At 51.2% G+C, this 12,057-nt stretch overlaps 1 protein-coding gene across 1 annotated transcript in view; it reads right to left on the minus strand.

Annotated features, from left to right (window-relative positions):
- Positions 1–9,257, minus strand: part of CLMP (CXADR like cell adhesion molecule) — a 110,266-nt gene extending 101,009 nt beyond the window's left edge. The window contains exon 1 of the mRNA XM_008260331.5: positions 8,847–9,257. Within this exon, the coding sequence (XP_008258553.1) occupies positions 8,847–8,871 (25 nt within the window). The 5' untranslated portion in view covers positions 8,872–9,257. The remainder of the gene's footprint in view (positions 1–8,846) is intronic.
- Positions 9,258–12,057: the final 2,800 nt, after the last annotated feature.

The raw sequence follows: 12,057 nt of genomic DNA on the forward strand, positions 1-12,057 counted from the left end.
GTTCACTGATTATCATGCACCAAGCAGGACGCTAAAATTCTCGATGTGTGTTCCTTCATTTAATTTTCACACACACAAAACCCCTCTGACATTGCTACTAATGCAACTACTGAAAAGAACACTGCGGTTACAGAGGTGAAGCCACTTGCCCAAGGTCATGCAACCATGAAGTGGCTGAGCCAGGCCGCAAGCCAGGGACGGGGGACCCCAGGGGCCAGGCTCACACAGCAGTTGCTCCATGGCTGGTCCACGTGGAAGCCTTCCGTGCCTTCCCCCACTCTTCCCTTGAAGAGTGATTGGAAATAATTGGAACTGTCATTGGAAGTAATGAGAAGTGACAGAGGTTGGGTTAGAAGGCTTATTGCTCCAAGTCTGAATGATCCCTACCAACCCAGGCCTAAATTTAAACAATGAAGTCACAAAGCAATTTCCCTCTCAGGGATTTGATTTTTCCTGCCTGCTCCACCACCAAGAAATAGAAGCAAGAATACAGGAGGGACGGAGCCCCTGTTCCAGGCAGTGGATTTCATTGGGAACAGAGAGAAGCCCTTTGTGGCTTGATCCCCTTTGCTTACCGCTCCCATTCAAATACCCTACAAACCTTGCGTGAACAGACCTTGGCCACTGTAAATGAACAGATCAAATGTATGGATTTATTTCTTCATTTTAGCATCCCACAAGGGATGGAGAGAGAGAGAGAGAGCTCGCGCTGCAGCTGGCAGATTGTGATGAGGAATAAGGCCATAACTTTCCATAGGCAAGGACATCGGGAGATGCACGCCCTCCACGAATTACCTGGCTCAAGGCCAAGGACATACACTGATTAATCCATCCTTCCTGATGCCGATGGGGTGATCCATCACCTCAGCGATCGCTTGTTTAATACCAACCGCACTGGTGTGCAAGTGCTGGGAGGGAGACAGGGACATCAGACAGTCCTTGTGGCCCTGCGTGAATAGAAAGACGCTGTCTCCATGGACAGCGCATCATTAAGTTGCTTCCTCCTTGGGACGCCGAGAAACCTTGGTACTTTCCTCTGGGTCGCCCTGGCGTACATCTCTAGCCACTTGTTTATGAGCACGTCTCCCCCACCGGGCTGAGTTCTTAGAGGGTGGACCCTGGGACTTCAGTGTTATCGGCATCTCAGAGCCCTCCCTGCTGTCGTCACTGCGTGAGAGAGAGTGCGTGAAGGAAGCAGGAGAAGTGACAGCTCAGATGTGAGTGCTACAGGTCTCAAGCGGGAGGTCAGGGAGCAGCTGCTGCCCTCCGTGCAAGGGGACAAGCGGAGAAGCTGCTCTACAAAACCAAGAGGCCAGCTGGGCTTCCCCTCTGCCATCTCTGTGCCTTCCTCCTCCTCCTCCTCCTCCTCCTCCTCCTCTCCTTTCTTCTCATCTCTTGCCTTTCTTGCCCACAAACTTCCCACGGGCTACCCCTCTTTAGAAGAGCCTCCGATATTCCACGCCGGCGGGGGAACCGTTCTGATGATAGCTGCCCATTTTCTCTTCTCAACGTGGGCCCAAGGAAACAGTTTTCTCCCGCCTTCTCCCTAAACAAAGCGACATTCAGCCTTATCACCACCAGACTTTGGCTGAGGCTACACACACAGTGATCCAACTGACTGCCGCCAATGGAATAAAGGTTGGACTTGAGCATTCTGCCCACTTTGGCCTGCAGGGTGCCAAAGGAAACAGCTTTTATTTTTTCCAGAATCCAGACAGTTAGGAAGTTCAGATAACCAGAATGTGGGGGTTGGGGTGGGGGGATGGTCTGCGTTCTTTCTCTAGGAAACAAGTCAGAACGGCTGAAATTAGGAATTTAACTAGAAAAGGCAACACAGTAAGTCATCCCCAATCTGGAAACCTTCAGCATCCACAGCCTGAGGACCGTGTCCTAAGAGGGACACGCATGCCCCTGACCCCAAAAGCAGAGCGAGTCTCCGCCACCGTAGCCTTGAGTACCACAAGAGCCTTCTTGGATAATTAGAAGGAAGGAGTAACCCACGAGTGAGGCGTATGGTGCAACTCCAAGTTTTAAACAACAGTCATTAACCCAAACAAAGTGTGCCTTAGCCATCTGGGTGGAGCAGGGGAAGGGGCTTGGTGGCAATGTTCTAACAGAGTTTTCTACTTCGGGGTTCATTGTCTGGCATCTTGCAAATGAGGCTCTGTTTCACGCTGACCCCCTCTCCTCAGCGGCACAGAGCCTTGACTTCAGAAGGACTGTGAGGTCCCTGGTACGGGGGGAGAACACGCGGCTCTGGAGTCCCAATCCTGGGTGGGTGTCCAGGCTCTGGTGATTGCCGATGGCAGTTGTGAGAAGCTCCCTTTATTTCTCCGAACCTCAGTTTATCCATCAGTTGAGTGGAGTAATAACGTCATTTACTCTCAAAGAGCAATCTGAGGATGATTCGGCGTGCTAATACATTCCATAAACTGCTAACCATTGTACAAATGTTAGAAGTTACACCATCATAATATTCCTATCCATATAATCCCTTCTTGGGGGACTGTAAGTGGATTACATGTACACATTTCATGTTTCAAATCCCAACCACAAATTCAAATCCATGCAAGGAATCCATTGAGCCATATACTGAATGACTGTACTTTATTATACAAGTATGTGAATTATGCCTTAAAGGAATCTATTGAGCTTATTTACTTAATGGTGTATGTAAATTATGCCTTCACTTAAAAAAATGGTAGAAAAAGCTTTATGCTTACAAACAGTTCTGTATAAAAGATGCCCTACACTGAAGTCTCTCCTGGGTGTCCAATGGCGGAGATAGAATGAGGTCCTTTTGGTGAGCATTTCACTACTAGATTCCTGGGCAGGGGATCTGGCCATCACCCTGACCCTGAGTGGTGCTCCCTGGCTAACAAGGCCACAATGCAGTTCTACAGGGCAGCTCACTACTCTTCAGTGTAGTTACTTGGTCCTTTTGGCTTTGGAATCATGCGTGTTACCAATTGCCACAGGTGGACCACGCCTGGGAAAACTCAGGCAAGCATGGTGACACCGGTGTTCTTGATCACAACCTCATTTAGACCAGCTGGCAAATTCTCAGAATTAATAAACTTGGAGAACGTTAGTGGTATGAGGAAACTTGGAGATGACCTTTGTCTAAAACCTTCATTTTACAAAAGAAGAAGGGATTACGGGTCAGAGTGGTAGGGTAAGCCAGCAAAACTATGAAGGAGCTAGAACCAGCGATTTGTAGTCCTGGTTCTTACATGCACACCCAGGCTTTGGGACTTTGAGTATTAATTCCCTCATCCTGAACAGAACATACATTATACATGACACTGCAGAAGTTTCCAGAATTTCCAGTTATGATGGTTAAATTGAACTGTTATGACATCTGCCCTATTTTTCAGGCAATTTCTCAACATCAAAACCAATGCCGGTTATTCAGTATTTAGCTCATTTAACGGAAGCATCGGAAGAGTGCTGTGATCCTGATGCATATTCCGTGAGCTAAGGGGAGGGAGAGACCGTTTTCTATTCCTTTAGCACGTGATAGGACACACATGGAACTAAGGCCCCAGTCCCGGCACTTCTAGTGAGCAAGCTGTGCAACCCTAGCTAGATATCTCTGAACTTCGATTTCTTCTTCACCATAAAGAAGGCTAAATTTAGATCAAGGATTAACTTGAGTTCCAAAGAAGGGGATCAGGGAGTCAGTAAACCCCAGAAGTTACTGGCAAATTTTTATATATATGTGTGTGTGTGTGTGTGTGTGTTTCTTTTTTTGTAAGTGGGTCATATTTTTCATCAGATTTTCAGAGGTGTTCAGGATTCAAATTTTTTAGAATCATTGATTTAATTTCTCAGGTGTTCCATAGTTTTGATAATCTTTGATTCTACTCTAAAAAAAAAAGAAAAAGTCTATCTAATTTCTCACCACCAGATCCACTCATGAAAGTCATTCCCATGTATACTACTTGGCTGGGCACAAGACAAAACTAGAAGGGACATATCATTATTATGATCATCATCAGCAATGCAGGAAAATGACAGAAGGAGGGGCCGGCAGTGTGGTACAGCGGGAAAACCACCGTGTGCAACGCTGGCGTCCCATCTAGGTGCCGACTTGAGTCTCAGCAGCTCCATTTCTGATCCAGCTCCCTGCTAATGGCCTGGGAAAAGAAGCAGAAGATGGCTCAAGTGTTTGGGCCCCTGCAACCCATGTGGGAGACCAGGAGGAGGTTTCAGGCTCCCAGCTTGAGCTTGGCCTAGCCCTGGCCACTGTGGCTCCATCTAGGGAGTGAACGAGTGGATGCAAGATCGTTCTCTTTCTCTCTGTAACTCTGACTCTCAAATAAATAAACAACTTTAAAAAAAAAAAGAGAGAGAGAGAAAGAAAACAAAGGGAGGACACGGAGTTCTACTGAGACCTGTTATTATGCTGCAGTCAATGGACTATACATTGAAGCTCCCTCAAACTAATTTTCTGGAAAATCAAGCTCCTTTCCCATTCAGCACAAGTTTCTATGGAGAAATCTGTTGATAATCTAGACCAAGCACATGCAATATAACAAAATAAGTGTGTAGCACGTATGTGAGAGGGCTTCAAAAAAGTTCATGGAAAGGGGGACTTTGAATAATATGAATTTTCCCTGAGTATTTTTAAGCCCCTTTGTATTGTCTGGTCCTTGTCCTGTAATGCTCTATGTATAATTTTTACATAGCACTGATCCTATTTGAATCAATGGACAAGGAAGCACAGAAGCAAAGTGAATTAAATTAAAACTGGAGTCCTCAGGGCTGGCATTGTGGTGTGACAGGTTAAGCCAATACCTGCAATGCTGGAAGCCCAAATGGGGACTCTGCTTCTGATCCAGCTCCCTGCTGATGCACCCAGGGACAACAGCAGAAGATGGCCCAAGTCCTTGGGCCCCTGCATGCATGTGAGAGATCCTGATGAAGTTCCTGGCTTCTGGCCTTGGCCTGGCCCAGCCCCAGACATTGAGGTCATTTGGGGAGTGAATGGGCTGGCCCAGCCCCAGTCATTAGCGGATGGAAGATCGTCTGTCTCTCTAATTACTGCCTTTCAGGATAATAAAATCTTAAGGAAAAAACAAAAACTGGGTTCCACAGAATTGTGTTGTCTCAAAAGGAGCAATGATTCTCTAAATTTTTCATACTTCTTGGCCTTAAACATTTCAAATGTTTCAAAAATCCAATTCTCTCCTAACAAAAAGTGCACACATTCTTAGCTTATGTGAGGTGCCAGAGGTGACACACGGTTGAATGAGACGCAATCCCTGTCTTCAGAGAACCGTGAGGATCACACAACAAAAAGCGGCATTAGAAGAAGGCTATTGGCATTAAGGAAGGAAAGAGTGTACTGGTGGTGAAAAGTGGACAGGTATTTGGAAGAAGTGGCATTTGTGGTGTCTCTGGAGGGTGGGAAGTAAGGGGGCATTTTGCAGGGAGGGATTCTCATGAGCAAAAGCACAGAATCAGAAAGAACTAGGGCACAGGGAAGAATTCACATTCCCTGGAGAGCTACCTAGGAGTGGGGAGTGGGGAGGAGTTGTGAGTGACACTGTATAAACCCCTTACTACCAGAATGAAGAACTTGCACTCAGTATTAAAAGCAGTACAGACTACTCAAGGTTTTGGGGAGAAGGGGGGAAGATGTAGAATTTTAGAAAGTTTGAATTCAAGATCTTCCACCCCTAACTCTCTTTTCAAGACAAAGGAGTCAGAAGAAGAACCCAGAGACTCCCGAATCCAAGCTTTTTGCATTCTAGCAGCTGCCTCATGAGGTCACCCTGATGGCAGCGTGCACGGTGGAGCAGGACCAGGTGGAACACGGAGGTGGCAGCCACTACAGAACCCAGAAGAGAAGCTAAGGTGGAAGACTGAAGGGTGGTGCACAGAGGAGGGGCTTCTCTCTCTTCCATGGGGCTCGGAGCTCTACTTGTTCCTTCACACCACAGAGGCAGGGCAAGGAAGCAAGGCGTCAACTGGCTCACCCTTGTGAACTATGAACTCTCGCAGCAGAGCACAGAAAAGGATGCCAAAACCCGCGCTAGCAGTGAGCAGAAGCAGCCCAGAACCACCTCTGTAAAGGACCGGTTAGGACTGAGGCAACTCTGCAGGTTTTCTTTCTGGCTTTGCTCCAGAGTGTCCAAGCACGCCACGGCTCCAAACCACTTTGCAAATGAAGGCTAAGCCACCCACAGCACTGCTTTCCCTATGGGCTCTGGCCCCATGCAGGGGTGTCAGCTGCAGAGGGGTTACCTCAGGGCTCTCCCTCAATGTCAATCTCTTACTCGAACAGATAAATCCACTCAGAGCCAGGAAGTCATGCGTCTGAGGATGCTGACAAAGGCCAAGACGTGGTGACAGCTTAACAGTAGGCGTGAATGATGAGAACCCAATTGTGCGGAATCCCATCAGCTGCCCTCTTCTCTGTCCTACCTGGCATTTAATGTGTGGCTATTTAAAAAAATTTTATTTGCTCGAAAGGGAAAATGATAGAGCGAGGAAGAGACAGAGGCAGTGAGGGAGAATCTTTCATTCGCTAGTTCACTCCTCAAATGCCTGTAACAGCTGGGGCGGGACCAGGCTGAAGCAGGGCTGAGAACACCATCCAGGTCTCCCACATGGGAGGCAGGAACCCAAATACTTGGACCATTCTAAGCAAGGGGATGACAGGCCTATTAACAGGAAACTAGATCAGAAGGAGAGGAGCTGGGACTCGAACTACCTCTCTGAGATGGAATACAGGCATACGAAGCAGCAGCCAAACCTGCTGTTCCACATCAGCCTGCTTTATAAAACAGATGCATGAAAGAAGTCACGAGCGGTAGCTTCTACAATAAAGCAGAGCATAGACCCATCAGACAGGCAGAGGAATGACTGCATACAGTAAGCACTCAACAAAGAAGGGCTGGAGAATCAGTGACACTTTTTGATCCATGTCTTGGTCAGTTTCCCCTTTCTTCTTAACTAAGAGTGTGATCATTATCCAGGTTCACATCATGCCATGCCAGGTGACTTCAACTTGGGGACCAAAGTCATCTCGTTTCCACTCTGAACTGGGGCCAACCTATATCAATCCCACCTCCGCTAAATATGAGAGAAAGCACCTGACCTTTTTACACTTGGATATCTTCATCTGTAAGCTGAGAATAATCATAATAGGTGGCCAATAGGGCTGGTGTGAAGAATCAACAACTTAGTAAGAGAGGACACATAAAACAAGATACAACAAGGACTTAATGAATGTTGGTTTTTAATAAGGCGGCTTGGACATCTATTTCCATAGAACACCTGAGGGTTGGTAGCTTAGTGACAGAGACCAGTGAGAGTGACAAAGGTGCCATCTGGCTGTGCACAGCAAAGTACCTCTACAGGCTTAGGAAACAGCACCTCCCTACTTGCCCTCCTGGAGCAAAAGTTTAGGTTAGTCAGCCTTTGATTCCTCTAACTTGGGTGATCAGCAGCTTGGGGGTGGCCCAGACAGGCATGCTTATGTGCCGGCTGATTTATAAAGTTTCAGAAAGAAACGAGACGGAGGGTGTGAGCCACCTGTTGCAAGGTGTCTCTTCTGGGTCCTCCCTCTGGACATCAGCCTCCCTCGAACTCCCAGTGGTATAGGGGCTAGAAGGGACTGAGGAAGCACCTAGCTTTCTCATTTCAGAATTCAGTTAACAGAAGCTCTGGACGGCAAGTGAGTTGTCCAAGGTCACCCAAGTGGCCAGTTCAGAGCCGGGACCAGCTCTCCTCCGGCAGCCTGGACTTCCAGGCCGCATTTGCCCTCCACCAGCCCTGGCTGGCGCTTCCACTTTGGGAACCAAGCTGACTTCTGCTCCAGTGTCCAGGCAGACCCTGTGCTTCCAGGGTGCCCTCAGGACTTGTCTTCAGCTTTCCCTGCCTGCCTGCCTTGCCCAGGCCCTGCAGATACCCCCCGGCCCCCGTCCTGTGGACTCTCAGCTCTCACCACACACATCCCACAAGTCTGCCTCCTCCATCCAGGCCAGCCGCTGTGCCTTCCGGCCTCTGGGGCCCCTCAGGGGAGACACCCTGTGGGGCCCTTCTCTGAGCCCCGAGACTTGTTCCACAGAGAGCCGCACTCGCTCTGGTTCCCCCTGTTCTCTTCCACCCCGTTTTTTTCTGTCTTTTTCACACTCCTTTTGCTCAATCCCCCAGCGGCTTCTCCGTTTCATATTCCCATTCTCCTCTTGTTTTCTCGCTGTCCCGACCCTTTCTCTCTCCTCCTTTTCTTCCTCGGGGTTACTTGCAGCCGCCGGGGCGCCTCCCAGTCTTCCCCGGGTTCTGCTGCCTTCTGCCTTCTCCCCTCTCCCCTCTCTCCTCTCGTCTCCTCCCCTGCCTCTCCCCCTACTCCTTTCCTCTTACTCTTCAATAAATAACACATCTGGTTCTAATCCGAGCCCTCCGAGGCGCCTGTTTGAAACAAAAAAACGCGTTCCCCCCTCCCCTCCACCCCCAGGAACCTGGCACAAAAACTCCTGGATAAACCTTCCCTTCCCCAATCCTTCGGTTCTCCCAGATACTCCTGAAACTAAAGGCCCTCCTGAAAAGACCCTTCACAACGCACCGTTCAGGGCGGCCAAACTCGACCAGAACACCCCCACTTCCACCCCCACCCCCAATCCCGCCCAAGGGCCCAGATGTGCGAGACATTTTCCAGGGCCTGCTGGGCGGTCCTCCGTTGCCAGATGCGCTGCTTCGTGGCGGGGAGGCTGGGGGAGGAAGGGGCTCACCCCCGGAGCTCGCGGGGACCACGGTTCGCCATGGGCGTCTTCCCTGGACGCAGCGCCGGGCTTGCCCAGGGGCATCCAAACTCCCGCCCTCCCCGAGGCACTCACCTAGTAAGAGGAGGAGGGGGGACATCCCGGCCCCCGGGCGCGGGCCCGTCCCCGCTCAGCTGCTGCCTGGCTCCCGGGCGGCGGGGCGCAGCGGACGGACCTTGGGCGAGCAGGGCGCGTCGCGTTGGGGTGCGCGCAGGGTGGCCGCAGCCATGTGCGGCCGCGGGAGGCAGCCCCGCGCCCGGGTCCCCGCGCCCTGCGCTCCGGGGCGCAGAGGCACTTCCAGCGCTCGCCCCAGCAGCCCGCGCCGGGACGGAAGCCCGCAGCAGGGTCAGGGAGGCAAAGGCGAGGCGGCGAGGCGCTACCGCTTCGTGGAACACTTTTCCCTGTTTGGAAAGAAAAAGGAGTGAAGAAAGAGAGAGAGGGAAAAAGCTGAGCTGGAGCCACATGGTTGCCTCCTCCCGCAGCCCCTCCCTCGCTCGCTCGCGCTCCCTCCTCCCTGCAGCATTTGGGGCTGGCGCGGGGGCCGATCCGCCCGCAAGGGGCGAGGCCGGCCCGGCCAGGAGCGAGGCCCGAGCGGGGATCTGGGGCGGTCCGAGGGCGGCCGGGCTGCAAGAGGCGCCCGGCGCGGGGCTGACTCTGAGTAGGCGAGAACGGGGCACACTCGGGCCACAGGCCGATGGGTGAGGCCGGGTGACTGCTACCCCAGGTTCTCGCTCGGTCCTTCTCGCCCCTCCAGACTGCGCCCCTTTCTCTCTCTCTGCCTCTCGCGTCTCGCGCGCTGCAGTCCTGTCCACCTACAGCCGCCTTGCCTCGGCCTCTGCCCTCTCCCCGCTTTCTCCTCTCTCTGCCCTCGCCGCCGGACTTCCTCGGGGCTGCCCCCACGACGGTGCGGGCGGAAGCGGGCAGTGGGGACGGCCACGCCACGGGCTCCATTGCCTCCCTGACAGCCGTCGGGGTCCCTCCAGACCAGGACAGCCGTCACCCCAAGAGCTTGGGGGCCAGGAGCTCTTTGCAATGGGGTCTTTGAGAAGCATCTGAGCAAACCGCTGTGCTGGGGGCCCAGGTTAGCATGCAGCAGCCCCTTTGGGGAAAAAAATGAGGCAGAGGGAATGGAGCCCCCTCGGTGCCGGTGCGGGTGCTCCCCACACGCCAGGACCTCTTTGCCGAGCGACCTGAAGGGATGAGGTCCGCGCGGGGCGGGGAGAGGTGCGCAGGGACCCCAGCCCACCTGCCTTGGGCCCTGCTGCCCAGTGGCCGTGAGGGGCGCGAGGAGGAAAGGGCGAAGAGGGCCGAGCTCAGGTCGCTGCGTCCCCGGAGCGGCTGCCCTGCACTTACGTCGGGCTTCTCTCTCTCTGCAAGCTCTCCGGTGCCAATCTCCGGCTGCGGCCGGAGGGCTTCTCCCTGGGCCTCACTGAGGCGGGAGCGCACTGCCGCTCCCCTTCAGCCTCGCGGGCGCGGTGGCCGGCAGCTGGGGTCTGAGCTCTGAAACTGGGGGTGCTCTAGAAGGGGTCAGCCCTCCTCCCACTCAAGGCTGATCGGCGGGTCGTTCCTCCCTTGCTGGGGTGAAAACCAGCCCCATTCCCCTAGGGAGCAAACAGAAGCCCGGAGAGGTGACTCGCGGGCCAGCGAGAGCAGGGCCTGTCCTTGGAGCCTTGGTACCGCGGCAGAGTTGCTGTCGTCCCAGCCGCCTGGCTTCTCCCCTCCCTCCCTCCTTCCCTAACCACTTAGCATGCATCCTGCCGGCGCAAAAGCTCTGGAAGGTGTCAAGGACGCAACGTGAAAAGAACTTGGTAATTGACATTTTTAAAAGCCTTGGAACTAGTACATCAAGGACACCAACCATGGGCCAGGAATCACATTAACCGTGTGATATTTATCATTTTATTTAATGCTCATGACAGCGCTAAGGCATAGGCATTTTTTGTTTCATTTTCAAGATGAAGAAGCTGTAACTCCAGGTTAAGTATCTTGCATGAGCTCACAAAGTATTAAAATCCATCTATTCCAGTGTTAACACTGTAATTTAGTGTTTAAAATATTACTGTATGTAATATTCTACTAAAATATTACATATATTTTATGTAATAAAGTATTTGAAAGGTTTCTTTGAGTCATTTTATTTTCCACCTTATATTTCTTGTCTAATGGGGGGAATAAAGTCAGTTTTTCATATTCGTGGGTTCTGCAATTGCAAATTTAATCAATTGTGGATGAAATATATATAATATATATTTTGTGTTAGTATATACTTGAGCGAGAAAGAGATAGAGAGGAAGAGCTAGAGAGAGAGAGGGAGAGAGAGAGAGAGAGAGAGAGAGAGAGAGAGAGAGAGGCAGAGATCTCCCATATTCTGGTTTACTGCCCAAATGCCAGTAATGGCCAGGGTCTGGGCCAGACTGAAACCAGGAACCTGGAACTCAATCTGGATCTCTCTCCCAGTGAGTGGTAGGGAGCCAAACTCTTAAAGCCATCAGCTGTTGACTCCTCCGGCCTACACCCCCAGGAAGTTGGACTTGGGAGCAGATCCAGGACTCAAACTCAGGGACTCAGATGTGGAACGTGGGTATGATAATCAGGTTCTTAACCACTAGGCCAAACACATAACTCACTGTATTATTTAAAAAGAATTCCACGGGGGCTGGTGTTGTGGTGCAGTGGGTTAAGCTGCTACTTGCAACAACCACATCAGATATTGGAGTGCCTGTTGCCAGTCCTGGCTGCTCTGCTTCTGATCCAGCTCCCTGCTAATGTGCCTGGGAAGGCACTGAAGCAGTCCAGGTACTTGAACCCCTGCCACCCGTGTGGGAGACCTGGGTGGGGTTCCCATCTCCTGGCTTCAGCCTAGCCCAACCCCTGCTGTTGTAGTCATTTGGTGAAAGAACCAACTAAACTAGCTCCACCATCTCGATTTCTATCTCTCTCTATCTGCATCTCTATCTCTGTCTCTGCTTCTATCTCCATCTCTCTCTTTCCCTGTTACTGTGCTTTTCAAATAAACAACTTTGTAAAAAATTCCAGAAAGGTCCAAAAAACAAAATTTGAATTTGCTGTGTGTGTCAGTCTAGTGGTTCAGAACAGCCACTGAGTCCATGTGAATGAAGTGATATGCAGCATTGTGTTAGGTACTATAAGTAATCGATCAGAGGTGGTTTAAAGTGTCCTGGGGGAGGGGGTGTATAGGTTGTATGCTAACACCACGCCTTTTATATAAGGGACATGAACATTCACAGATTTTGGTATCTGAGGGTGTCTCGGAACCAATCCCTTT

The sequence above is a fragment of the Oryctolagus cuniculus genome, chromosome 1 (genome assembly GCF_051225735.1).
Source record: "Oryctolagus cuniculus isolate XC-2025 breed Fujian yellow rabbit chromosome 1, ASM5122573v1, whole genome shotgun sequence".
NCBI lineage: Eukaryota > Metazoa > Chordata > Mammalia > Lagomorpha > Leporidae > Oryctolagus > Oryctolagus cuniculus.